The sequence below is a fragment of the Lytechinus pictus genome, chromosome 6 (genome assembly GCF_037042905.1).
Source record: "Lytechinus pictus isolate F3 Inbred chromosome 6, Lp3.0, whole genome shotgun sequence".
NCBI classification, from domain to species: Eukaryota; Metazoa; Echinodermata; class Echinoidea; order Temnopleuroida; family Toxopneustidae; genus Lytechinus; species Lytechinus pictus.
Window position 1 is genome coordinate 12,812,531 of NC_087250.1, and position 26,507 is coordinate 12,839,037.

General features: G+C 37.4%; 1 protein-coding gene across 2 annotated transcripts; it reads left to right on the forward strand.

Annotated features, from left to right (window-relative positions):
- Positions 1–194: 194 nt before the first annotated feature.
- LOC129263336 (zinc finger CCCH domain-containing protein 4-like) lies at positions 195–24,558 on the forward strand. 2 transcript variants are annotated; one of them, XM_064100939.1, is made up of 12 exons: positions 195–500; positions 8,288–8,466; positions 9,240–9,463; positions 9,710–10,017; positions 10,795–10,906; positions 11,525–11,698; positions 12,364–12,475; positions 14,185–14,294; positions 15,379–15,530; positions 16,115–16,464; positions 17,088–17,441; positions 18,304–24,558. In XM_064100939.1, exons 1-12 carry the CDS (start codon positions 418–420, stop codon positions 20,445–20,447), a joined length of 4,302 nt encoding a protein of 1,433 aa, XP_063957009.1. In that variant the 5' UTR covers positions 195–417; the 3' UTR covers positions 20,448–24,558. The 2 variants fall into 2 exon arrangements, with proteins under 2 accessions (XP_063957009.1, XP_063957008.1); XM_064100938.1 differs by having other exon boundaries at positions 217–500; positions 12,364–12,464; positions 13,562–14,294.
- Positions 24,559–26,507: the final 1,949 nt, after the last annotated feature.

Genomic DNA, 26,507 nt, shown 5'->3' on the forward strand with positions numbered 1-26,507 from the left:
AGGATATCAGTGTACACTAAAAACAAAACACTTTGAGAAAATATATATTAAATGGTTACCTTTTTGGACTAGCTATTATGTCCAAGAGTGTACATATTTCAAATTGAATTTTCCATCAAGGAGTAATATATTTTAGTACAAGAGAAAAAATCATACATTAAAAAATCGATTCCAGTTTTCCTTTCGAAGCTACCATAATTGAATTGACGCGGTAATGATGACGTCATCTTTCGAAGCATTAGTACGCCATGTTTTTCATTCTGCGAAGGGGGAAATCTGCTCATCTCTCAATGAAAGAATGGATTCATCGTGAAATGGATGTGAAAATGCTGTGAAATGTAATCATTTCCTTAACAACATTGCATAGAACACATTGACGAGGAAAAATCGAGGAAACAAACAGGAAAACGTCAAAAAATGGCGCTTGAAACCCTGTTTGAAACACCCCCGCCTCTCGTGTCCTGTGAAAACAAAGAAAGCCTAAATGAAGGCTCAGAAAGGTCGAGTAGCTATTCTCAAAATAATATTTCTATCACATATCTTGTGTAGCGTAAGTACATACACAAAGCTGTAGCAAATTGGTGATGTTCTGTGGATTTTTAAGTATGATAAATCGTCAAAATTGCCTTCTTCGTACGTAGACGCCCTAATGACTCTGTTGTCTCATTTGCATAATTTATTCGCGTGACGTCATGTCTTCCCGCTTGGTCGTGTGGACTGGTCCACTTTGGGAGAGGGAGGATTGTTGGGGTCGTTCTCTGCAGAGCTAGAGGGACCCGCGACGCTAACGACACCCATGGCATTGAATTCGATTGTTGATGTTCTGTCTGAAGAGTCAAGGGGCAAGGCCAAGGAGAGCTTCTGAAAGCTACTTTGGGCTTGACTTATCGAGCTCATTTTTGGGATGTTGGAATTAAACACTCTCTGTGGAATACTTAGAATATAGAAATGTTATTTGCTGTGTTTGTAAACCCAAACCTACCCTTTCTTTGTCATTCACCCCACGGTCTTCCTTTGTAGACTACATAGAGCTAGTTCAGTGTTAATTCTGTGTACACGTTTCACGGCAAAGTTCGTTGACCTGCAGTTTATTCTGCGTTTAGGATACTTTATATAGTCTTTGTATTTCATCTTAATTTCGGTAAATTCAGGCAGACATAGTGAATACTAGTAGTCATTTTGACAAGGGCCAGTTTCAAAGTCAAACTAAACAAAGCACTGTTTATCAAATTGCAAGACATGGCTTTTTAGTGGTTTTAAGATTGGACCCGAGTATTATTGTGCTGTGCCTGTCAACATTTTGTTTTTTTTATTATTCAAGTTTTTCAACATTATATATATTTTTTTTGCAGCACACCTAACTCTGGGGTTAGATGTTTGGCCTAGCCCAAGCAAGATTTTTTTTTTTTTTAAGTTGGACTTGGACTTATAGACTGATTAACTGTTCAATTCAAATCACTGGCCTGGTTAATACATGCATTCTAGTATTACTTTAACCCAATTAACCTCATTTTCAATATAGGCTACAATTAATGTTAGATCTTATTTACTATCTAGATTTTTGTGTCAAATCCTAAATATATATAACTCCACTAAATACATGAAAGTTAAAAGAAAGGGCTTATTTTGCATCAGAATCTATCTTTATGAAAATGGGAGGGGTGCATTTGGCCAAGGACTTTCATTGATAAGAATTATTGATAGCATCTGTTCCATTCAAATTTGAAGCTCCTGAAGAAATGACCTTGAATTACATGCAGTGAATTGGAAGAATAATATCCTTTCAATCAAAGTATTCATTGACAATGATCGTTACATGTATCATGGACCTATTCATGTATGCATTCCAAGTGCAGTTTTGATTTCATCAATAGAGTGAAGCCTATTTACTAGTCTACATAAAGAGACCCTGATAAGCAAGTTCTTGAGAAATCATTTTTTCTGTTTCAACTGTGTTGAAGCTTCAGTGGACAATTGACAATAATAATTATATGCAAATTATATATAGTGTAGTCTAAACTTCAGACAGCTGGGTTACCATGGTTTGACAGATAATAAAGTTTATGCCCTTGGCCCCTTGTCTATCCCTGCAATTATATATGATCTATTTTTATGTATTTGGTATCATTTGGGGCCAACATTTTTAGAAAAACTAAAGGGGAAATTGGCAATAATGCAGGCAAATTTAACTGCTATAGAGTCTATAGGCTTATATTAATTTCATAGACAATATGGCAGTCTATTTACATTAGTCTATAGCCAGGAAGTGAAATAAATAGTTTCTGCCTACACTTCTTAACATTCCTTCTGCTATATAATTTCCTTTTTGGCTCTTGAAGTTTTAGGAGTTTTAAGGTCTGTTGTAATTTGGAGGGGCTATTTTGCAACTATACTGTTGGGTCATTTTTGGGGGAATCATATGTCTCTGTAATACCTAATTAGCCAATTTTCAAAAAAACAAAACAAATTCTTTGCCTATTTTCTTATTACTTATTTTAATATTTTGTGGAGTATTTTTATTTATTATTCTTTTCATTTATTTATTAATTTTCTAAGGGGGAATATCTGCATACATGTCTCAAATCCACAGACCATCAATAAATCCAATTGGCTACTCTTTGTGTATGTTGATACATTGATTTATATAAGCTGGCAATGTTTGCATGCATGTTTGGTGTAAATTTAATGTTCAGCTTGTAGGCTGTAGATGCGTATTACATATATGACAACCCCATTCCCTGAATGAGTGAATTTGAATGTGGAAATATTTGAGATGCAGGTTTGATGAGATTGTGTGTCATATTTTTTCTGACTGATTGCCGTACGTCCTTCATTTGATAAAATAGCAACTTGTCCCTTAGGTATCTCAATAGTCATTTTCCCCCATATAAGCATCTTTAAAGGACAAGTCCACCCCAACAAAAAGTTTTTATTTGAATTAAAAAAGAGAAATCCAACAAGCATAACACTGAAAATTTCATCAAAATCGGATGTAAAATATAAGAAAGTTATGACATTTTAAAGTTTCGCTTAATTTCACAAAACAGTTATATGCACATCCTGACTGGTATGCAAATGAGGAGACTATGACGTCATCCACTCACTATTTCTTTTGTGTTTTATTATATGAAATATTCCAATTTTATCCTCATTGTCGAGTGATACAACGATTAATTCCTCCCTGAACTTGTGGAATTAGCATTGTTTAATACTATATGGTTCAGTCAAGTTGGTTCTTATTGTCAAATCTACAAAAAATGAAATATTGTATAATTCAAACAATAAAAAACAAAAGAAATAGTGAGTGATGGACATCATCGACTGACTCACTTAGTTGTGCATATCACCGTTTTGTGAAAAATAAGCGAAAACTTAAAAATTTTATAACTTTCTTAGTTTTCATCTGATTTTGATGAAATTTTCAGCACTATGCTAGTTTGATTTTTCTCTATTCAAGTCAGCATTTTTCTGGGGTGGACTTGACCTTCAAACAAAGTATGCCCTAAATGCTCTAATACAAACAAAATATAAGCATATATTGTCAATGTTAGTTAGCCTATATTCTGATTACATTTTGTGAATTTAGTATTAGGCTATTATTGGCATCATGATTACTAGACTTTTACAAGTACTTTATATTGTTTTAATTTACCAATTAATTCTGATGATTCAATAAATATGAATCCTATTATTATTTATAATATTTTATTAACATTATTACCCTCATTATAGTATTTTGTTATCATATATTATGTAGACCTATCCAATTTCTTACCTTTGTCTCGATATGCAGTACTCCAACGCCCCGTACCCAACCCAAGAAAAAAAAAGATGTAAAGAAAAAAAAACATGCCATGGAATATTGATGTTCGATATTCCCTATGATAGCCAAATCAAATCCAAAATCCTGATGTCCTTTTCCCTTCATTTCAGCCACCCACCTCTTTTGTCAAGAAAGTTTTTACCCCCCCCCCCCCATGTCTCATGTCATTCCATTGTTTTTACCAACTCTTTGATTGTGGATACCAAGGGGAAAGACTAGAAAAGTAGCTCAACATATCATGTTTTTTTTTTCATTTTATTACAAAAAATGACTACAGATTGCAATATGGTTAATGAACAAATAATCGTTATGAAAGGAAATCACTCCAAAATAATATGAGGTTAAGATTTCATATTTATAAACAAAAAAGTTATGAAATGTTAGAATAAAAAGCCATTGGGCCTGTATGTTTTACAAAACACTACATGTGGGTACGTTAATTAATGTATGTTTTAATCAATACCTGTAGCCTGAAAATTGCCCTCCCAACATACATGTATTGTCATGGGGGGGGGGGTGGATCTGTGCATGATGTTGGTTCTGTACTCTAATTGCCAGCCCAATCTTAAACTTTCTTCTTTATTAATTTTTTTTTCCGCTTTCGGAACCTCTTGTATTTTGTACTTTCAGTGTGAGTATTGACAAGAAACATGAAAAGTTTTGCTCCTGTATTAAAAGGTTGGAAGAGTCCCTAAAAGGGTCTGAATAAATAGACTAGTGAACTGTGCTCAATAAAGCCAGGGGAAAATGTCCATATAAAAATTAATGGTTTAAAAAAAAAGGCAAAATGTATAGCATATTGATTTTTATCCTCTATTTTAAGATGCAATTCCTTTAGAAGCAATTCCTTCTTTCCTTTTTTGAACACTGCTCAAATTCGATTCATTTCAATCTATTTGGGCAACATTTTACACTAGTATAATGCTGTCCCTCATAGAATGATAATACCCCTTCCCATAGAGTGGTATATGCCAAGGTTATGGCAGCTCATGAATATGCAGTTTTTTGGCAACCACTGATTGGATGGCTATTTATACACCCTATTCATATTCATTATGTAGAGGGTTACAGTGCATTCATTTTATGTGAGGAAATGTGATCTCATGATGTGCAGTCAATGTTCTATTCATTCCATATCTTTCAAACTCAAGTTTTCTATGTACTAGCATGGATCCTACTATGGTACTAGTAATCAATACAGTATCAAAGTTATGAAGAGAAGGTAATGGCATACGTAGTTTGTTCATGGATGCTGTATGTTGGGGGGGGGGGGGTGGGGATCATGATTAGGCCAGAAATGTGAAGTGACAATACTTCTTGAATATATGCCAACATTTACATGAAATGAGTAAGCCTATATGCATGCAAGTAGTCACTACAGTTGTTTTCCAAGTGTAGTATTGACTGATTGTTTATAAAATGGATAACTAAAAAATAAGAGAAATTGGCATTGACGGCCACATACACCCATCCCCCCCCCCCCCCCCCGGCCCCCTCTTAAAAATTGCATGCCGACATCTATGTTATCTAATAATTATAATTAATTATATAGTAATAATAATAATGATGATGATAATAATAATATGTATAGTGCTATTCCGAAATAACATTGTTTCTCAGCACCTTACACAATGATTTTGGAGTGTAAAAAGATCACAATACATGGAGCATTAACATATTCTTCCTTCAAATGTAGATCTGCAATCAGTTTTTACAAAACAGTAAACCTACCTGGCTCTTTTTTCTTCAAATTATTTCATTAGTGCCTAGCCTCTCCCTCTATTCCACCCTTCCTGCTGCCACCCACCAGTTTAATGGCAGAATTAGCAGGGAATAATTTTCCTGGTATCGCATCGCAATTTGCTCCACATTTTTGAAAGACTGTAATATGCATATAAAGTCTTTTGTATAACATATTTTTTAATAGGACTGTACATTTCTTAGTTAAAATAAGAGCTTTTCTCTTGTGACCAAAAATGCTATTCAAATTTGTAACGCAAAATTATTCCCTGATTAGGCCTATGGTTCTAACATCAATGAAAATGTCAAATTAATTCATTTACTGTTGAACTACTTAAGCATGCAAGGCCCCCCTTGGCGATATAGGATAATAATGCACTTTGAATGTTTATAGATCGATCCCTTGCCTTGTACACACTAATCCATTAACTGTGTCGGTTTGGACAGCAGGGAATCCAAACAAAGGAATATAGATCTTGAGGGGGGGATTATAATGCTCATGTTCATGCTCATGCATGTTCAAGGATAGCAGGGGCCGCGGAAGCAGGGGGGCTGGGGGGGGCTTCAGCCCCCCACTTTTTTCCAAAACCGTGTAGAAAAACGTAAAATTACCATAGGATTGTGATTTTTTGCATGGTCAGCCCCCCCACTTTGAAAACCGTTCCGCGGCCCCTGGATAGTTATAGTACTTCTAATTATTCTGAAGAAAAATTATTTATATATTGACATCATTATAATGATGTCATATGATAATAATACATATAACACACCGTCTGGGAATAATACTGTGCAATAGTAATAATGATGAAAATAATTATGAAAATGATGATAATGATGACAATAATGATGAAGATGGTGATGATAATGCTGATAATAATAATAAAATTTGAAAATAATAGGGCCTACTGATTTGTATGATGACAATTATTATAACCATTTGTATCCACTCTGCTGATAATTTAAAGTTCTCATTATGGTAGTAATGATTTTGACAAGAGGACAAATGAAAAAGACAATTGAATCGTTGAAAAAAATATATATATATATAGATTAAAAATGTGCTTGTATGTGCCTTGAAATACATGTTTTGGGGGCTTTTTTAACTTTCATGATTTTTTCTCCTAATATCGAATGAAAAATGAATATTGAATGTTTATTTGAAAATGACTGTCTCTGCTCAAAGCTCTAGTTATGATGAAATCAAACAATGGGGAAAAATATGTAATTAAATGCTCACATCCACTCATACATGTACATATATTCGAATATGCTGTCATTTTAAAGATAAATTCCAGTTGTGGGAATGATCTCAAAATGACTTTTTACAGAATTTAATATAATGATTACCAAAGTGTCTGTTTGTATGAATAAAAATATGTGCCAAAGAATTTTGGAAGAAATTGTGTAATTGCTGAGAAATAAGCAAAATAAGCGCGGATTCGGTCACTTCTGTCGGGTCTTTATTCCAGCAATAATAATACACTGTCCCACGTGTGCCTATCTGTGTTGGCGATCTTCAGTGTGATCGTTTTTTAGCTAGATATTATGATTTCACAAAGTTCAGTTTATGTAACTGTACAAGATCTAGATCCACGATGATATATCAATACTTTACCTTGGTTTTACAGACTTTCTCACGAAATCAGTGTTTTACTGCAACTACGATCATTTAGCTTAAAGCAGTATATCACCCATTTCTGTCTATTCTTCTCCCTCTATCTCTTTCTCTCTCTTGTTTGCTGAATGAAATGTATATTCACACATATTGCTGCTAAATCTAATAGCCATCATTTGACAAATAATTGCATTTGATCTTTGAAAATTGCTCGAACCAAAGAAGCCAATATGGTCCTGGGAAGCGGGGGTGAGACCCCCCCCCCCCTATGAAGACTTGTAAGTGCAAGCACATTTTAATTCAATAGATTAATGCAATCTCACCCCTTTGCCAAAGTTCCAGGTGGAAAGGACCCATTTCTTGAATGAGAAGAATGCTAAAAAACGGCCTTTGTCATTCCAAAGATAAAATGAAATTAAAATAGTTTTCAAAATCAGGGGCGGATACAGGATTTTCCAAGGGGGGGGGAACATTTTCCCTGAGGTAAAATTTGACTAGCAAAAAAAATAAAGAAAAAATTCAACCAGAAAATAAGGACATTACGAAGAAAAAGACAAGCCCCCCCTCCCCCCCCCCAAAAAAAAAAAAGGAAATTTCAACCAAAAAATAAGGACATTTTGTCCACGAAAAAAAATAGACAAGCCAAAAAAAAAAGTTTTCAAAAAGGGGGGGGGGGCACACTTTTTAAGCTGTTTTAAAGGTAATTTTGCATTACAAATTTTAATTGCGCCTCTTAAAGGGGGGAGGCACGGGCCGGCTTTGCCCCTCCCCCCTGGATCCGCCAGTGCTCAGAATACCAATCCAGGGAGATTTTATGTGAAGTATTATCTCACTGATTTTAACAGAGATAAAAAGTTTTATTTTATTTGAGATAAAATGGATCTCAGAATACCACTCATGATTTTCATTAATTTATCATCATTATTATTATTATTTATGATTATCAGCATTATTATTATCGTTATTATTATTACCATTATTATCATCATTATTTATTATCGTTATAATTATTATTATTATTGACATCATCATTATCATTATTTTCATCATCACCATCATCATTATTATTATTATTATCATTATTGTTATTATTGATATTATTATTACAGGAATCCTGAAGAGGATGGCGAGATCTTGGAAGACGGTGAGCTCAGCGACGAGGTCGAAGGAGTCCAGCAGCCCGATGAGATGGGCAACGAAGAGGAGGGGTACGTGGATGGAGGAGGCGGTAACTATGGTTATGAAAATGATGCAGGGGTGGAGGAAGAAATGGAAGAGCAAGAGCAAGGTATGTCATTAAGGGTAAATTGCCAATTCGTCTACTGCCAATTCATCCACTCACCACATGGTCTACTTTCATACAGTCTCATGCCATTCCGTCCAACATTTCGTCTAACAACCATCACTACGTCTATGACCATTTTTTCTCACGACCAGTCGGTCTAATATCCATTTCAATTTCATTCATTTTGCACAATTAACACTTAGTCCAATTAGACCAAATGGCTATTGGACCAACTGGTTATTAGACAAAATGGTGAGTGCTTGAATTGTCAATTAGACCATGTGGATTGTGGACAAACTGATAGTAGACCAAATGATAGTAGATGAGTTGGCAATTGGACATATTGGCATTAGACGAATCAGAAATAATCAGGTTTTATTTAATTTAAATTTGTGTGTGTGTGTAGATACATGTACAGAACAATCTGAATCGGTCTATGAGTTGGCTAGATTTCAGATCTTTGTATTGTCAGAAGTAACTTTTAGAGCAGCTTTATGATATATTAGATCTGCCATTAGGGCCAAGTATTAGTGATATTGGTGCTGATATCTCATACTTATACTAGAGATATCAGTTCCACAATCAATTGTACTAAGCTTTATGTTGCCCCAGGCATACTGTTTCATGGATACTATTGGCATAAAACTGTGTAAAACTTGTTATTGCATGACAGTGATGATAATAACAGTCATAGACCATTTCTAATCCGTAAATCCAGTTGGAAAATGCCCCCGCAACATAATTTTTCGTAACCTTTTTCCTTTCTACATCTGCAGTCGTTGAAACCCCTCGCAAGAGCAGGAGACGCCACCGTCATCGAGAACATAAGGAAGAAGGCGATGATGAGGAGGAGGAGGAGGAAGGAAATGAGGAAGGGGAGGATGATCGAGAAAAGAGGAGGAGACGAAAAAGGAGGAAGGAGAAGCACAGTAGCAGACGGCATCATCACAAGAAGTCGAAAAGAAGAAAAAGGCATCATTCTAGCGAAGAAGAAAATGGGGTAAGATGATAAAAGCGCTAGGGATATTAGTTTTGTGCTTGTATTTGTTCCAACTAATTGTAAGATCAGTCATTGAGGGCCCAATACTCTGTAACACAAAGCTCAATGATTAATTTTGGGACTATATTTTACAATTGGTCATATGTACAAATACCCATTGAAATAAATTGTAGTAATTAGCCCAACAGTCGATGGCTATGTTCTATATCTTTCAATGCTCTTTTCACTGTATCTTTCCATAACCAGAGTCCTGAAGACATGGATGCAGACGGAGCACGGGCCCCTTCGAAGAAGAGACGCTCCGTTCACCGAGAAAGAAGACGCCCTTCCGAGCCAGACGAGGAGGAAGGCTGGCACGGCGAGATAGACGGTCCCGATGACGAAGGCAGGATGGAGAGAGCGAGAGGAAGGAGGGGGCAGAGGAGCATGAGTAGGGGAGGGGAGATGTGGGGGATGAGAGGCATGGAAGGGCAGGAGGAGGAACAGGGATACGGGAGCTCTGGAGCCGATTCGTGGGAGGAGGAGATGAGGAAGTACAAAGCCCATCAGGCAGGGTAAGTAAAACAAAATTTCCTCTGTTCTTTTTGGGGAGGGGAGGGAGAGGCTTGGGTAACGGATGATCGGGAAAGGGGAAGTACAGTTTGGTTTCACACCCTTTCGCAGGCAGATCTTCTTGGGTCATTGAAGAAGTCCTGTCCAGTGAATGGCACAAGGTCTGGCTTTGTGGTTGGAAGACTCCAGATCTTGGACAGTGCATGACACTGGTTGTACAATGAAATTAGACATATTTTTTTGTTAAACAAAATGGCAGCAGTGGGATTGCTTCATTTCAATTATTGAAGGGAGTTATGCTGTTGTTTTTACAGAAACATTTAGGTTTATGTGGTTGTGACGAACCATATCATCAGGTCATAAAATAGTTACTTGATCTAGGCCTCCAGAGATTATAGATATTCTGAGAAGAGTAACCAAGTATTTTACGAAAAGAAAGCCTTGTGGAACTCCTTGCCTCATTCTAGTTTATTATTTAAAATTCAATTAATTGGAGATCAGATATAGAAATAGTTTGGTTGATGTGTTGTATGTCACTTTTTGCAGTACTATGCATTCCTTCAAAATCTTAAAAAATCTTCACATCTTTTTCATAGTTCTGGAGAAAAAAAACAGTGCTTGCATTTCACAAATAGTTTGATTTTACTTTGCCTCAGTGAAATTAGTTCTCAGCTGATCAAAACCAATGTTACTTAAATTAAATTGTTGGTGATTGATGAACAATTCCCTTGTGGCTCCTTTAATCCCTTTACTGTCTCATTCTGACTCTCTCTACCCAGGTTTGTAGATGAAGAATCGGAGGAGGAGGAGATGTCACCCCGTATGGCCGGTGCCCAGCGTGGGAGGGGCAGAGGCAGGGGCAGGGGAAAGCCCCCTCCTGGTGCCAAACATGTAAGTATGTCACCGAAGTATAATGGTTATAGGCGGGGTTGGTGATATAGTTCTCTCCATTTGGGAAGGGGTAGAAGACAGAGAAGAAAGTTGGTTGGGACACATGAATATGCAATGAGTGAGCTGATGATGTCATCTACCCCTAATGTTTTTCTATTGGACTTTATGAAATTGTGTGTACGCAGATTCTGTCCTCCAAGACTGAACTAATAGGATTAATTACCAATTTACACTGTAAGATGATCATTGCTGAAATTTAACTTTTGCAAATGGAGATAGGTTTCCACTCAAAAATATGAAACAATTATGATGTCATGTAAAAAAAAATAAGAAAAAGGAAAGTAGGGACATGACATCATAATCCCACCTATTGCATGTTTTTTTTTAAAGGAATGCATATATAACTTTTTACAAATTTATTGCAGAAATTTAAAATTCAATCTTTTCATTATTTTAATGAAATTTTTTGTTCAATTATATTCTATTTAGATATTATCTTCAACCTTAGGTACCTCTAAGCATGATTTCATCTGTTGATGAATAGAATAAACCACCAGTTTTCTGTTTAAGAGTAATTCCTATATCCATAATCCCAATTTCATTGTTTATTCCACACAGAGTTTTATCCAAGAGAAATTGAAGAAGATAGCTCTCGCTGCTAAGATGAAAGGCAAAGGTCGAGGGCGTGGATCCGGGCCTCCTGGTCCTAAGCCACCCAAAGAACCGATGGGAGAGAAGAAGATGATGCTACATCTCATCTGCAAATTTTACCTTGAAGGTCGCTGCAAGAAGGTCAGTTCTCATCTCTCTAACAAGGGCCATTTTCCCATACAGATGCAATCAATATCTGCACTCAATTGCAACTTATTGTATCACATTTTTCAGACTTCCAATTACGTTTGAATATACAAGTAATTTTCCTAACTAAGATCTTGGGAAGTAATGAAAAGAAATGTGCACAATATTTATAATTGATTTAACTTTTTGTACTTGGTTCATTATAGACTTTCTGCCATGATTAATTGAACTTACATGTGTATACAGGGCCCTTAGCTTTTAAGCATTTAGTGTCATGACTTATCTTTAGCCTTAGTTGATCAGTGTTTTATCTTGGAATTGGCAACATTATTTTGTTGGAATTTAATTCTTGCACTTATGGAGCTTGTGTGGTCATATGGACCGACAGAAGCTTTGATAATTCCATTGCATTGCCAATTAAATAATTTTTATTTCTTATTTTCATTCAGCTTTTTTTTTAAATCAAAATAAAGATGCCAAGGATGAAAAGGGAGGGTATGTGGTATATGAAGATTTTATTTTGTATGATACAATTTAGTTCTCTTATAGCTCTGCATAAAAAAGATGCCTGCCCAATTGACTAATTTGGTCACTATAGTTGAACGGGTTGAAGAAATTATTATTTTGTTAATTGTTATGCATGCTATTATTGTTAACAGGGAGAGAACTGTACTTATAGCCACGATCTGACGCAGCAGAGGAAGCAGGAGCTCTGTAAATTCTACGTCAGCGGATTCTGCAATAAAGGAGATACTTGCCTGTACATGCATGATATCCTTTCTATCTGTTACTTTATTAAAGAAACCAGGGTCATGTTTTGTAAGGCTCGTAGGGGTTGGCACACCAGGGGGCGGGGTGTTTCACAAAAATGTTAGTTTAACTAAATAAATAGATTTCAATTAATGCAGAAAATGGATGTTGCCCTTGAGATTGTTTTTTTTTCAGTAAAATGGATCAATATAAATCAGCACCTGCATAAAATACTGAGGCTTTATATGACTTCATTGTCTGTTTTATTAGGGGCGGGCAAGGTAGCTATTTGGTGTTATTTCATCTCTTTGATGTGCAACATTTAATTTGTGGTTAGGAGACATACCATAAACATGGTGCAGTTTCTACTGCATGATTTATTGATGTTCATTATACTATTAAGGTACTTAAATATTAGTCACATCCACATGTGGGATTTTGTAGTGGGGTTTGAAAGCTGTCATATTAACGTGTACTACCTTTTATTGATGTACCTTAGGCTAACATCATTTGTCTAGTTTTATTCCATTGTTTGTTTTATTCTTTGCCAGATAGGCCTGTGTTGCTTGCTGCAATAACCCTCACCATGTTATTGCTCCAAGTTGGCACCAAGTTTCCTCCAAGCTGCCTCTCTCCTACCACTCCGCTCTCCTCACAACCATTCTATCAACTTTATCGGCACCGTTTCCATAGGATTCGTGTCGGATTGGGCCAACAAATGTATTTCAAATACAACAATCGGTGTTCTGCAATTTCCATCAGATTATACGTCTTTGAAACGCGGAAAGACGTTCTTGGGGCCACAAGGGACCACTTTATTTGTGCTAAACCATAAACTCCATCACTATGTCATCTAAATCAAAAATATTCAAAGCAGAAGGAAATGTGCTGCTATTTGAGTTTGATATACGTATATAGCTTTAGCGTAGGAGAGATGCAGACTTTTGTTTATTTTCACCTTAGTTTTCTCCTACTAATACAGAGGTGAAAAAATGATTGATTATAGTCCTATGGATGTGGATTGATTAAGAGATGGTGGTTTACTAGAAATACAAGAGCACATTTCCTTAACATGGTCCCTTGTGTTTTTGTGTCTTTGGCATTTAGCCATTGTAGCCATTGCCCGTTGAGCTCGGAAGATCAGGGCGCTGTTCGTGGCGATGAGGAGAGACAGAGAGGAGAGAGGTCAGCCAGGAGAAACGGGGAGGTTGTTGAGGGGTCCGATATGGACTTAGCTAGCGACGTGGACCAAGACCCATGGCCAGAGCCTGGTCTTCCCCCTTGGGTCCCAACCAAAGAAGACCTAGAGATTGAGAAAAGACTCTGGTGCTGGATGACCCCGGACCAGTTACCCGATCGTCCAGACCTCGTTGAAGAGCTGGGGACCGCTATCGGGTCCTGGTTCCGTGCCGATCCCTCAAACATGTACGAAGATGCTCTTGAATTTGCAGAGTATTGGGTCAGGCATGAAATGGGAAAGGTGGAGGCCCAGAAAGAAGCCCTGGGGGACTCCATCGAACCCGGTCTTGGCGCTTGGGTTCCAGTTCAGGAACCTGCTCTGGAAGACATTGTAGACATTGATCCCAAAGTAATAGACCCAGACAGACCTGGTCCGGGGTATTATTTCTATACTACTCCTGGGCCCGAGGAAACGGTTCTTCGTTGGGCCTATTTACCAAAGAGCGCCCTCCTCCATGCGCCTGATGTACCTTCCTTAACTCATAATCTACGTGATTTCCCGTGCAAGTACTTCCATTCAGGATCAGAATGCTACCAAGGCGAGAAGTGCCGCTTCTCCCACGAACAATTGAATCCACATACCAAGATGCTTCTGGAGAAGGTATGTAGGAGTTTCGCAAAGGCCTGAATTCACAAAGTTGTTTTTGAAAACCATCGGTAGACTTTATGGTTTGTGCATATTTCATCTATAAATTACTGTTATAATTTACTGTGTATATTGACAATAGGTGCTATTGTTACAGTGCCCCCAATGAATGCCTGTTGCCATGGTTAAGCATGCCATTTTATTCACGGGTCCACTGTTTTGAAGAGAAGACTCATTAATTCAAATGGACATTTTTCAATATGCATGGTAAATTAAGTGTAATTTATGCATGAAATCTGCGCAAACCATGGGTTCAACTGATTGTTTTCAAAACAACCTTTGTGGATTTGGCCCTAATTGTTTTGTGATGATATTCTGTCTTGTTTATCACTTCTACAGTCAAAGTCAGCATTCTTTCACAGTACAGTACTTGACATTCAGAGCTAGAGAAATTGGGTCACTAGACCATATCTTATGTGATTGCAGTCAAGTTTTAAGTTGTGTGTAAACTACTGTCAAAGAAAGCAGACTAGGGGGGCGTTTCATAAAACTGTTCGTAAGTTAAGAGTGACTTTGAGAACGCCTGGTGATCCTTTTTTGTGGTAAATGATATTCACCATTAAATGTTCATTGGAGATTATGTAGCACGTAAGAAAGGTCCACCAGTCGCTCTTAACTTATGACCGATGATATTGGAAATTTGTTACAATGAATCTGTAATAGTCAAGATTTGATAAATCACCTGTCAGAAAGAATGAATTATTGAAGCTTTAAAACCGAGACATCCCAGTCCTACTCGCGAGAGTCCGACTCACAGCGAAAAGGGTTGTAAGATTGTCAAATGGTAACCCATATTGATAATGATGATGATAACATTCAGTTCTTTTATAAGGCATAACACATAGCTAAGTGTGTCCCCGTACACTTACATAAAATAAAAGAATTAAGTACAAATAAAGAGATGACATTAGAAAGTAAGTAAATAGTGTTGGGCAGCGAGTTCATTCCATATAGAGACAAATACTTTATTTAGCAAATTCTTCGATTAATGTATCATATTTTTTTCATCCATATTTTTTCCTTCATTTTTTCATTCCAGTCCCTATCCTCGTTCGATGAGTTTCAAGAAGGTCCCCCACGCTCCCCGTCTAAGACCAAAGGTCTTCTCCCCACCCCTGGGGATACAAGTCACATACCATCTTTGCTTGACATTGATGTTCGGCCTCCACAGTTAGAGGAGCCACCTGGACCGTGAGTATCAAAATCATTGTGTAGCTGAGTAATTCCATCAGGGCCCCGTCTTACAAAGAGTTGCCATCGATATAATCAACCTCAACTATATGAAATCCATCACTGTCATAATTTTTTCTCGTAGGAAATTTGCACAATGTCCTTTAAAAAGGGGAACACACCATGTAATATATATACATTAGTTTCTATGTTGTGCTCATTTGACAAACAACAGTCAGATAATCTGTTTTGGGGGACAGGTGATATTAAAGAAATCACCTTTTTTTCTTCTTCTTTTCTTCCCTCGGATGTCAATTATTGAGCATTTTCTCTGTAGTACTCAATTAATGACAGGAGGTGGGTATTTCATAAAGCTGTTCGTAAGATACATATGACTTCACGCACGACTGGTGATCCTTTCTTGCGATAAATGATATCCCTGTATAATTGATATATGACCTAAGAACATGTTCCATTCGTGCGTAAAGTTGTGCGTAAATTTACAAACAGCTTTATGAACCCCCCCCCCCCTGGATTATTCTCAATATGTACCTGTACTCCCAGCATTTGTAACTTGATATTTTTCTTTCCTTTGTTTAATGAAGGATGTCCTTTTACGGCGCTGAAAATCCTGAGTACGCCGAGCCCCATCAGCAGGGACCTGATCAAAGGGACTACCAAGGACAGTTCCAAGACCAGCAAGGAGGACCTGGTCCATACCCAGACCAATATCAGCAGCAACAGCCGTATCCGCAAGACCAGGACCAATACCAGGACCCGTATGAGATGGTCAATCAGTTTGTGTCTCTGGCCCGATCGAACCACGATCAAGCGCAGAATCGGGATTCCACTCGTCAGTGTCAAGACCAGCAGGACATGGATTCAAACAGAGGGCAGGAGACCACGCCCTTACCAAGCTCTCAAAGTGAGGACAACTCAGCTAGTTCGGACAAAGGTCAGTCACCAGTGCCTTGATATGTAATACCCACAAATACCCAGTAAAAATGCTGTTTAAGATTTTTATACAACACTGTTTATTTTCTAACTGTAGTTGTTTAAGCAGTTTAAAGAAGTGTTTAAAGTCTTAATCAAATTTTATTGTTTTATATTCTCAGAAAATTAAGCATGATTGTTTAAAGTTAGGTTCATATAGTAAAGAGCGTTGTATGAAATTTCAAACAGCGTCTTTACTGTGTACTTTTAGGCCAAGTAAACACGCTTTCTGAAAGATAACAAAGACAGTGTTCCATCATGTCGTTAAAAATAGGTGAACAGATTTCCATAGGCCCAATGTGGTTTATGCAAAACAAGACTGATCTGGAGTATGGGGTGAAAATTGCATGTTGTATCACTTTCAAGGTTCTTCCCTTCTATGGAGTCATAACAATCCAACCCTGATATGGCCTTTGGCCTATTATAAGATACAACTAATTGTACAATTAAAGCATCAAAGGCCAACTTTTTAGAAGAGGTAAAACCATTGTAAATATCTGTCATAGAGTGCTGTTCCTGTAAGCAATCGACTATGAATATTAAGTATGACTAATTATGTCTTTCAAAATTATTCTTCCTCTGCAGAAATTTCTTCAAGTGACTTCCATCCACGTGAAAGAAAGACCCGGCTTCCATCCCCTCCAACAGACAACAGTACTAAATCCCCTCCCCGAGAAGAAATGGAACAGTCCGGACAGCCAGACACCTCTGCCCCTGCGTCGTCCAGCGCTTCCAGGCCCGTCCAGGGTGAACTGTCCCCCGAGCCGTCGCCTCCGCAAGGTTCTCCTGCAGGCGAGAAGCCAGAGAAACAGTCCATCCCGGCCTCCATCCCGGCGAAGCAGAAAGCCCTCTTCATGAGGATACAACAGAAGCAGCATGATGGGAAGGCAGGAAGTGATGTCAATTCAGAGTCAGATGACAATAGCAAGCGTAAGTCATGTGAGTATGAATTACAGTTCACTTTGTTCATTAATTGAATAATCGAAGTTGAGACAATACTACATACCAGATTATATAACACCTAGATAGATCCTTGTGATTTGATTGGTTGTTTGAGATCGTTCATTCTGCCCATTTTGCAATGACGTCATCAACCGTGTAATTTTTTATCCATTCATCGTGCAATTTTGGATCCATACGATTTTGTCCATTGCACGCGCGCACCGAGACTGCAGCTACAGGCACCAGCAGTGCGCATGTTGTAATGACGTAACAATCAACAGACCAAACTCGCACTGCTTGAGCATGTTTTGCATCGAAATTCATAAATTTCATATGGAAAAAAAAAATCAATTTTTAGGTGTCATATAAACCAAATAATGAATGTTTCTTCATTCGTGCAATGGACAGAATACTTAATTTGGTGAAAGATGAAATAATGATCCATTCAACTCGGTTAGCCTCGTTGAATGGATCATTTCATCTTTCACCTCATGAAGTATTCTGTCCATTGCACTCATAAACATTCATTATTTGTATATTATGCAAAATCGCATTGTAAATTTAATTTGCCTCTTCCAAAATACACTCAGCCAAGGTCTTACAAATTTATCTTGTCCTAAGAGATTAGACTTCAGCAGAATGTCCTGTGCAAGATGACAAAGTGTTCTGAGCTCACATTATTAAACTTAAGCAGTGTGCAGATATATATTTTTTAGCTAAAGGGAGAAAGATATTTTCAATAATTAATTTCCTGTGCAGAGTAGGAATTATTCAACCCACAAGGGGAGAAATACCATTCCCTATATACCTTCAATAATGTCATAAACTTTCAATGTCCATTCATTTGTTTTACTTGCAGCTCAAGACGAGGCCCTCTGGTATTCAAGTGATGAAGAGGAACGAGCTAAGAAGAAAAGCACCTCTGCCAAGAAGATGAACGAGCCAGTCATAATCCCTAAGGATTCTGCAGAAAAAACGTCAGATCCAGGACTTCCTGCTGGCACTGGTATGAGCTCTGATGCTGTCAAGAAACTGACTGCCATCCAAATCCCAAGTGCTCTCGCCAATCTCTTCGCTGGAAAGACCACGCCCACAACCCCGTCGAGTTCTGGTAACCAGGTGACTTTTAATCTTCTTGATTTTGTCAAGAAGGGACCTGCAGCATCCAAACCCGCCCCTCTGACTCCTACTTCACCTCAGACAGAAATCTTGGACTCTCCTATGTCACCGATCAATGAGGAGTTTAGGTTGATTGAATGTATTCGTGAACCAGGTAGACCAGACCCTCGTTCAGGGAGGGAGAAAAGGGACAAGTCTGATATGCGTTTTAGAGTTTTGCATTGGAAAGACAATAAATATTCCATCAATGACCCGGACGATAGGCCGTCGCTGCAACCGATTGAGTTAACAACACCAACTGAGCTTAAAAGTCAGCCCAACTTTCCAAAGACGACTCTCTCTCAATTCATGCCTGGAAATCAAATGGCCCAACCCAGCATGACGGTGCCGCCAAGTCAAGGTCCTCTTGACCCGAGAATGAAGAGAGATCCCCGGCTTGCAAGAATGCAAGGCCCTGAGGAAGCCGCAGGTCCAAAGGATCCACGTATGAATAGAGACCCCAGGTCAATGGCTTTAAACGTGCCAAATATGCCGGACATGGGAATTAATAACATGCCCCCTCCCCTTCTGCCAATGCCTGATGAAAGAATGAGACACATGGGACCTGGACCTAGACCTTCACCTCAAGATGGACTTTTACCCATGCCACCTGGGGGCCCGAGACCACCACTTGGACCACTGCCTCCGTTTATGCCAGGTCCAGGTCCTAGGGGTATGTTGCCGCCATTCGGTGGACCACTTCCACCTTTGGGTAGGTTTCCTCAAGATATGCCTCCCCCAGACATGAACATGCCACCTAGGGGTCCACCTTTCCAGGGACCTGGTCCAAGAATGGGTCCTGGACCTGGGCATGGTCAACATCCTCCATTTATTAGGACTCCATTAATCAGACAGATGTCCGATGGATCGGGTCATGTCTCAGGCCCTCCCAATTTTCAGGGTGGACCAGGCCCAGGAGATCTGCCAATGAACAGATTTAGAGGACCTTCGCCAAACGATCCGAGGGGTAATGTCAATGACCCAAGGAACATTAATCCTAGACAAGCAGCTCCAGATCCGAGACAGGCAGTGCAGGATCCAAGACAGGCAGCACAGGACCCCAGAAGTCAAAGACAGATAGCACAGGATCCTCGAGATCCAAGACAGATGGCACAAGATCCGAGAGGTCAGAACCAGACACTACAAGATCCTCGAGATCCTAGACAGACAGCGCAAGGTCCCAGAGATCCGAGACAGATGGCGCAGGATCCCAGAGACCCACGGCAAGGTCTTCAAGAATCGAGAGATCCTAGGCTTGCACAGACGGACTCTCGAGATCCCAGGAAAGGTCCTCCTGCAGAGAGCCGTGATCCTCGACTTATGAGGCAAATGAGCAGTAACAAGCCCGGAGGTGGTAGTCCTTCTCAGTCAGACAACTTGCCAGCTCAAGATATAGATGAAAGGTTGAACATTCCCAAACTTCAGGATGTTGATCTTCGCAGGCAGGTTCCCGACCGTAAAGCCAAATTGCAAGGATTCTCTATCCCAAAGTTGCCGAAGCGATCCGACGTAGCTGAAGCTGACACGACTAGTGGGGATCCTGATAATTTGGGTGGCAGCGGTGGGATTAGTCACAGGAAGGTACCCAGTGCGCACCACGGCCTTCCACAGGGTCTGGCATCGTTTGATGTCGGTGGTAAGACCAGGACTAATTTCCCCAGCGGGGATCCAAGGACTAAAAGCGGGAGGGATTCTCCTCAAATGACCCTCCAGATTCAGATCCCTGGTAACGGCGAAGGCGATGGTGACATGGCTGCGGCAATCGCTCAACTAGCTGAGGAACCTGATATCCAACTAAAGGACATGTTCAAGACCCAGGATCCTACAGCATCGCCATTCTGTTGATAACCCCATGAAATCCATGCCACTTTTGTGAGTAGCTGCCATTTAAAACGAGTACTTATAGATTTAGCACCAGTGATCCATGCATCATTTATCAGTTTCTTGAAACTTATTATTTTGTATTTTTTCTACTGCTATAAGCCACTGACAGCATGGTACTTGATTGGCTGATAACAATGTTGTCATTAATTTTAAGCATTTGTTATTGATAGCAAGTTTCATGAAACTAGCTGTTGGTTACAGGGTTGTTCCACCTGGATGATTTAGCCAGTGTTTGCACTTTGCAGGCATTATTATGGCAAGCTGTTTTATCAATTAATCTTATTTCAAGAATTAAATTCTTGTTATCAAGTGGCTTGCAATACATATGTCATACACTGACTAAATCACTCGGGTGGAACAGCCCCCTCAATACATGTATATGAGAGAATGTTAATTTTGAAATTCTTTGAAGATATGAGTCAGTTTTGTTTCTGTATCATCATGAAGATAATTGTCTTGTTATTTTTTGTTCATTCAAATGGTACGTCCAAATTTTATTAACATAGAAGAATGTATTGCACCATGGCCAACTGAGATGTGAGAGTTCAAATGGTATTTATATTTGGTTATTTTGTTCTGTGAACATTAAAAGCTGAATACAAATTTATAACAAAGACTGAGTAACAGAATGCCCTCCAATTTTGCACAATTTAACATCTATAGCTATATTCAGTATGAGGGTATGGATCTACTCATAATAACTTTATTGTTTAGGGTAATTTTTCATTTATTTTTGTAGTTTTTCTTTTATTCCATCTTTCTTCAAGTCAATATTTCCTATCTCATTTCTACTCTTTGCCGTTCTGCCTCCTTTTTTTTGTCTTCTTCCTCCCCCTCTTCTTCCTCTGACTTCTCCTCTGCCTATTTCTTATTTTTCCTCTTTTTTCCATCTTCTGCTTTTCCATCTTCTCATTTTCCAGCTTTTTATTTTCCATCTTTACCATTTTCCTTTTCCTTCCTCGTCTAAGTATTCCTCTTATTCTCCTTCATTTATCTTTTTTCTTTTACTCTTGATTTATTCTTCCTCTAGAAAATTGAGAGTTGTAAAATTTGATAAACTTCTCTATTTACTTTTTATGGCGATTCTCAAATTGGCAATATTGCTTTAGAATGACGGACGTATTCGTACAAACTTCTGTTTTCTGCCCCATTGGCACATGAATTATTTTTCAAGATTGTATTAGACTGTAATTTCTCATTGACTCATGTATGATTTATAAAAATTGAATTTCCTATGATGTATCTGAGGTGAGAATAGCATAAAATGTGACCTGCCACACCAAACCAACAAGTCAGCCGAAATGATTTTATTATTTATTTCTTTTTAGCTTGAAAATGCACATCCTAAGCTGTTAAAGGTATTGTTTAACTTTGTGAGCAGCCGATTTAAAAAATTCTCAAACCAAGATGAAACATGTGTACAAGTGCATGTATTAGAACTAATAAACCCTGAAAACGACCATTATTGAGAATGAAAAGCTAAAACTACAAGGCAAACCCCGAGTTTGTAAATAGGCGTCTTATAGACGCCTAAATAGTACACATAAGTGTAAGGGGTGAAATTAAGATGGTGTTTTCGGTCACTTTATATTTCAATTTTGAAGCACTAAATACTTAATTTCGAACGCAATTTTTTTTGGGCTTCATTTTTGTAACATATCACAGACACAGGTGACAAGTGTGACCTTCTAGCTCAGATTTTTTAAAAGTCAAACCAATGTTAACCAATCACTTTAAGTAATAAGTAGCTTGTCAAAATTAGACACCAATAACCTTAACAACTTCAAGTTTGACGGTATGATGAGGAAAACTTTTTTTTTTCATATAGGCAAATTAAATTTTGAATACCAAATGATTATTTTGTCTATTTACAAAGAACCTTCCCTGGCGACATTTTGTTGGTTTGGGGTGCACTTTAAGAGGTGATGCTGAAAATATTAAAATTTAGGAACTCAAAGCATTTGAATATCACTGAAAAATCAGTGAAGTCTACATAAATCAAACTTCCCTATTAAATTTGAAGCAATTTTTATGACCATGATGGTGTTTCACAATGATTAAGATGTGATTTACACAATAAAAACACTGCAAAATTTTGTACAACTATGCTTACTGTATGAACCTTACCATGGTTGTTTAAACAGTTTAAACATGTGTTTAAAATCTTAAACCACAAAGCTTAATTTTCAATAAATTTGGCATGGTTGTTTAAACTGTTAAACAACTACTTTAAGTTTCATATAGCATTGTATAAATTTTAAACAGCGTTTTTATTGTGTAAAAAATGGCCCTCTAACTCCCAGCTGGGTGCATCATCACATCACAGTATTTGGTGGTATCATAGTTGGGCGATGTACCTACTGATTAATTTATAGATGAGAGTACTTTTTAAGTTTATGTTAGAATTTAAGAATTTTGATCTTTCATGAAGTTATTTCTTTGCTATGCTATGTCTTGTTTTTTTTTCAGTCATTTTAATTGCACTCAGGAACTTCATGTATATTTATAGATTTGCTTAAAGCCTGTCTTCAGCTTCACTAAATCCCCAAAATGTGCGTGTAACTATTACAAGTCATCACTTGATTTTATGACTCGGTGTGCCCTAAAACAGTTATGATGCGAAGAATATGAGACGAGAATGTGTTTTACCAGATAGGTTTTGTGATTTTACATAAAAACGTATTTTGAACAGGTGCCCGATCGATATTCAAAATCATGTACTCGGCTGAACATTTCAGGATATATTTTTGACAGTAACTTCTTAATATCTAATCCTTTAATTTGTAAGATAAATGCGTATAGGGCCCATTTTAAGGAAAACACAATTTTGTCGATAGAGGGCACTAGATATGTTTGATTTGAATATGTCCATTTTCACATAGAATTTGCAGTTTAAAAAATATCAAATGGCTACAATCCAGTCTTTAAGATTGTAATGTGTGTTGATAGTATAATTCACATTACTGACTGTTTATCAAACTAAAGTCAGGCTTTCATTGGTTGGGCGTGTACTGTTATGCTCAAAACACACTGTACCAAAGTGACAACATTTTGAAGTTTTGCCAATTTTTGATAATATGATGCAGAGCCCTGAAAATCATACAACTATATCAGAATCATTAAATTGGCAACTATATCTAAATCATTAAATTGGCAATGAGTGGAACCAGAAAATCATTGCTTTATCATGAGAATTTTGATATTTTCTTTTAATGGCAATTTACTTAAAATCTAATGTTTCCCTTTTCAATAGACTCTGTTTATTTGACTGTTTTTGAGACCAAGACCTGCTGAAAATAGTTGCGACACTGTTCTTGAAAGAAATGAATGGAATAAATCAATAAATCGTCAAATTGGCAATGCAGTGGAACCACAAAATCCTTGTTTTATCATGAAAATTTTGATATTTTCTTTTAAATCCAAAGCACTTGAAATTCAATGTTTCCCTTTTCAATAGACTTTTTGATTTGACTGTTTATGAGACCAAGACCTGCTGAAAATATTTGTGACACTGTTCTTGAAAGAAATGAATGGAATAAATCACTAAATCGTTATATTGGCAATACAGTGGACTGGAACCACTAAATCCTTGTTTTATCATGAACATTTTGATATTTTCTTTTAAATGGCAAAGTACTTAAAATCCAATGTTTCCCATTTCAATAGACTTGTTGATTTGACTGATTGTTATGAGAATAAGACCTGCGAAATATGGTATTGACAATGTTCCTGACCCCCCCCCCCCCCTCAATCTTTTGTTTCAATTGTAAGTATGGATGTATATAATTCAGAATCAGATATTTGTATAGTGTATAAAAAAATGCCAGCAGGTATTTTGTCACTTAACACCTAATAACGCATTTATGTGAGTGAGTGGTGAAAAGAAAAATATGCAGATTTCCTCTATGGATGTTGTATTTTGTACCCCTGTCTTGAAAGTGGTTGCTTCCGTATTATGCTGTACTGATATTAGGTACATTGGACTGTACCATTTGTTGATAGGGTTATGAGAGATGTTATTTGCTTTTGTTATTGCTTTATGAATAAAATACTATTGAACTTGCCAAAATAATACTTCAGGTTAAGGCTCCCTTTTTTTTTGCTTGTATTTACAAGATTTTGCATTAAAGGGATGCTCTGTGCTGAGAAATTTCATATCTGAATAAATAGAGTAAAATTCACAGAACAAAATGCTGAAAATTTCATCAAAATCGGATAACAAATAACATAAGTTATTTAATTTTAAGGTGGAGTAATATCTTGTGAAAACAGTTATATGCACATCGTCATGAATATGATGATTAGGTGGGCTGATGTAACATCCCCACATTATTTTTCTTGTGTCATTACATGACATCATAATTGTTTCATTTTTTTAACATATGTGTAAATGATGTGTCTCTATTACGATGAAATAAGTTGCAGCAAGAAATAACTAATGCACCAAATCAGTTGTCAATCCAATTGTTTTAGTTCTTGGTAGAAAATTTTGGAATAAACCTATACAAAAGAACAAGTGGGGATATGACATCATCAGCCCACCTAATGAATATTCATGAAGACATAACTAGAACTTTTTCACTGAAATAATACAAATCTTTGAAATTCAATAACTTTGTTATTTGTTATCCGAGTTTGATCAAATTTTCAGCATTTTGCTCTGTGAATTTTACTCTATTTATTGAAGTATAAATATCTTCAGCCTGGAGCATCCCTTTAAATTTAATTGTAACCATGGTTATTAGGGGAACCACAACAAAAGTTTGTTTTAAAAATACCAAGAAAATCTAATGACAAAACGTTGTTCAAGGTTTGAGGAAATCCATTAAATAAGATTATTAAGAACTTATTAGAATGATAAGTTTTTGATTTGTGAACAAGCAGCTATTATGTTAGGCAATATAACATGCATTAATTCCATATTTTTTAGTGGTTGGTTAATTTTTCCCCTTTCATGCAGGAGCGGGTGTGAAACGATTTTGTCTGTTGATGAACTCCTGAAGGTACAATAAAAAAAAAAACATTTTCATTTTTTTTAAGAAATTGAAATTTCATAGATTTTATACTACAAAATAATATATAAATATATATATATAATTCAATTAGTTTTTTATATCTTCTTTAATTCATTTCAATCCTTCAATCACTTTCCACATTCCAAGTTTGCTATGTAGGGTTTATGTTTTAGCAATCTAATTTTTAAAGGGTTGTTGGCATGCATATCGTTCTTATTATTTTTTTTTATTTCCACATTTCCACCGCTCTTATTTTTCTCCACTCTTACGCATCGTCTAATTACCAAGGTGAAGGAGTGCTCCCATTCAAGATATTGGCTGAATTAATTTGGAATATATTGTCTGCTTGACAAAACATTGAAATTGGACTAGATTAACCATTTTCATGGTCGTCTTTGAGGTCCCTTGTAAAGCTAGGGACGGTAGGGTAGTTTGATAGAGCTAAAAAGAGGGGGGCCATATTAATGGAGCAAAATTTATATTTAAAAGTGATTTTGGGAAGCGAGCAAAAATGTTGACCTTTTATATACAAATAGATCTAATTTTGTGATAGATATCGAGATAAAACATTCTGAAAATAGTATATTTCACATATTTTCCTTTCTTTTTCTTTCTTTTGCTCCCATCATTTTCTTGGTCGTGAAAACGAGGGTCCTTGCATGGCCCCTCATGTGTATGCAAGTGCCATCACCCGATTACCTACGCCCCCTACCCCCTTCCAACTCATCCCAACCCTACCCTGCCCCCTTAATTTACCCTTAAAATGTGTCTCCCCCTTCCCCGGCATTTCAACCCCGCTGAATTCTCAACCATTTCAGGCTACCCCTAACAAGTGGCTTCCGTTCCTCGCCATCAAATGCAATGACTCAGACGCATATGGGGGAAGGGGCTACGTCAGAGGGGTTTGTCTCTTCGTTTCTCGTGTTCTTTCCTGCAACCTGATATTGCAAAGATCAATTCAGTTAACAGCCATGACTACACAAGACTTAGAGGGATGACTGATAAA

Excerpts from the sequence above, each read along its gene's own strand:
- LOC129263336 (XM_064100938.1), top strand. The coding sequence starts at position 418 with ATGGCGCTTGAAACCCTGTTTGAAACACCCCCGCCTCTCGTGTCCTGT. Across the intron at positions 501-8,287 it reads CTAAATGAAGGCTCAGAAAG|GAATCCTGAAGAGGATGGCG; the intron begins GTCGAGTAGCTA and ends TTATTATTACAG. Across the intron at positions 17,442-18,303 it reads CAATAGCAAGCGTAAGTCAT|CTCAAGACGAGGCCCTCTGG; the intron begins GTGAGTATGAAT and ends TTTTACTTGCAG.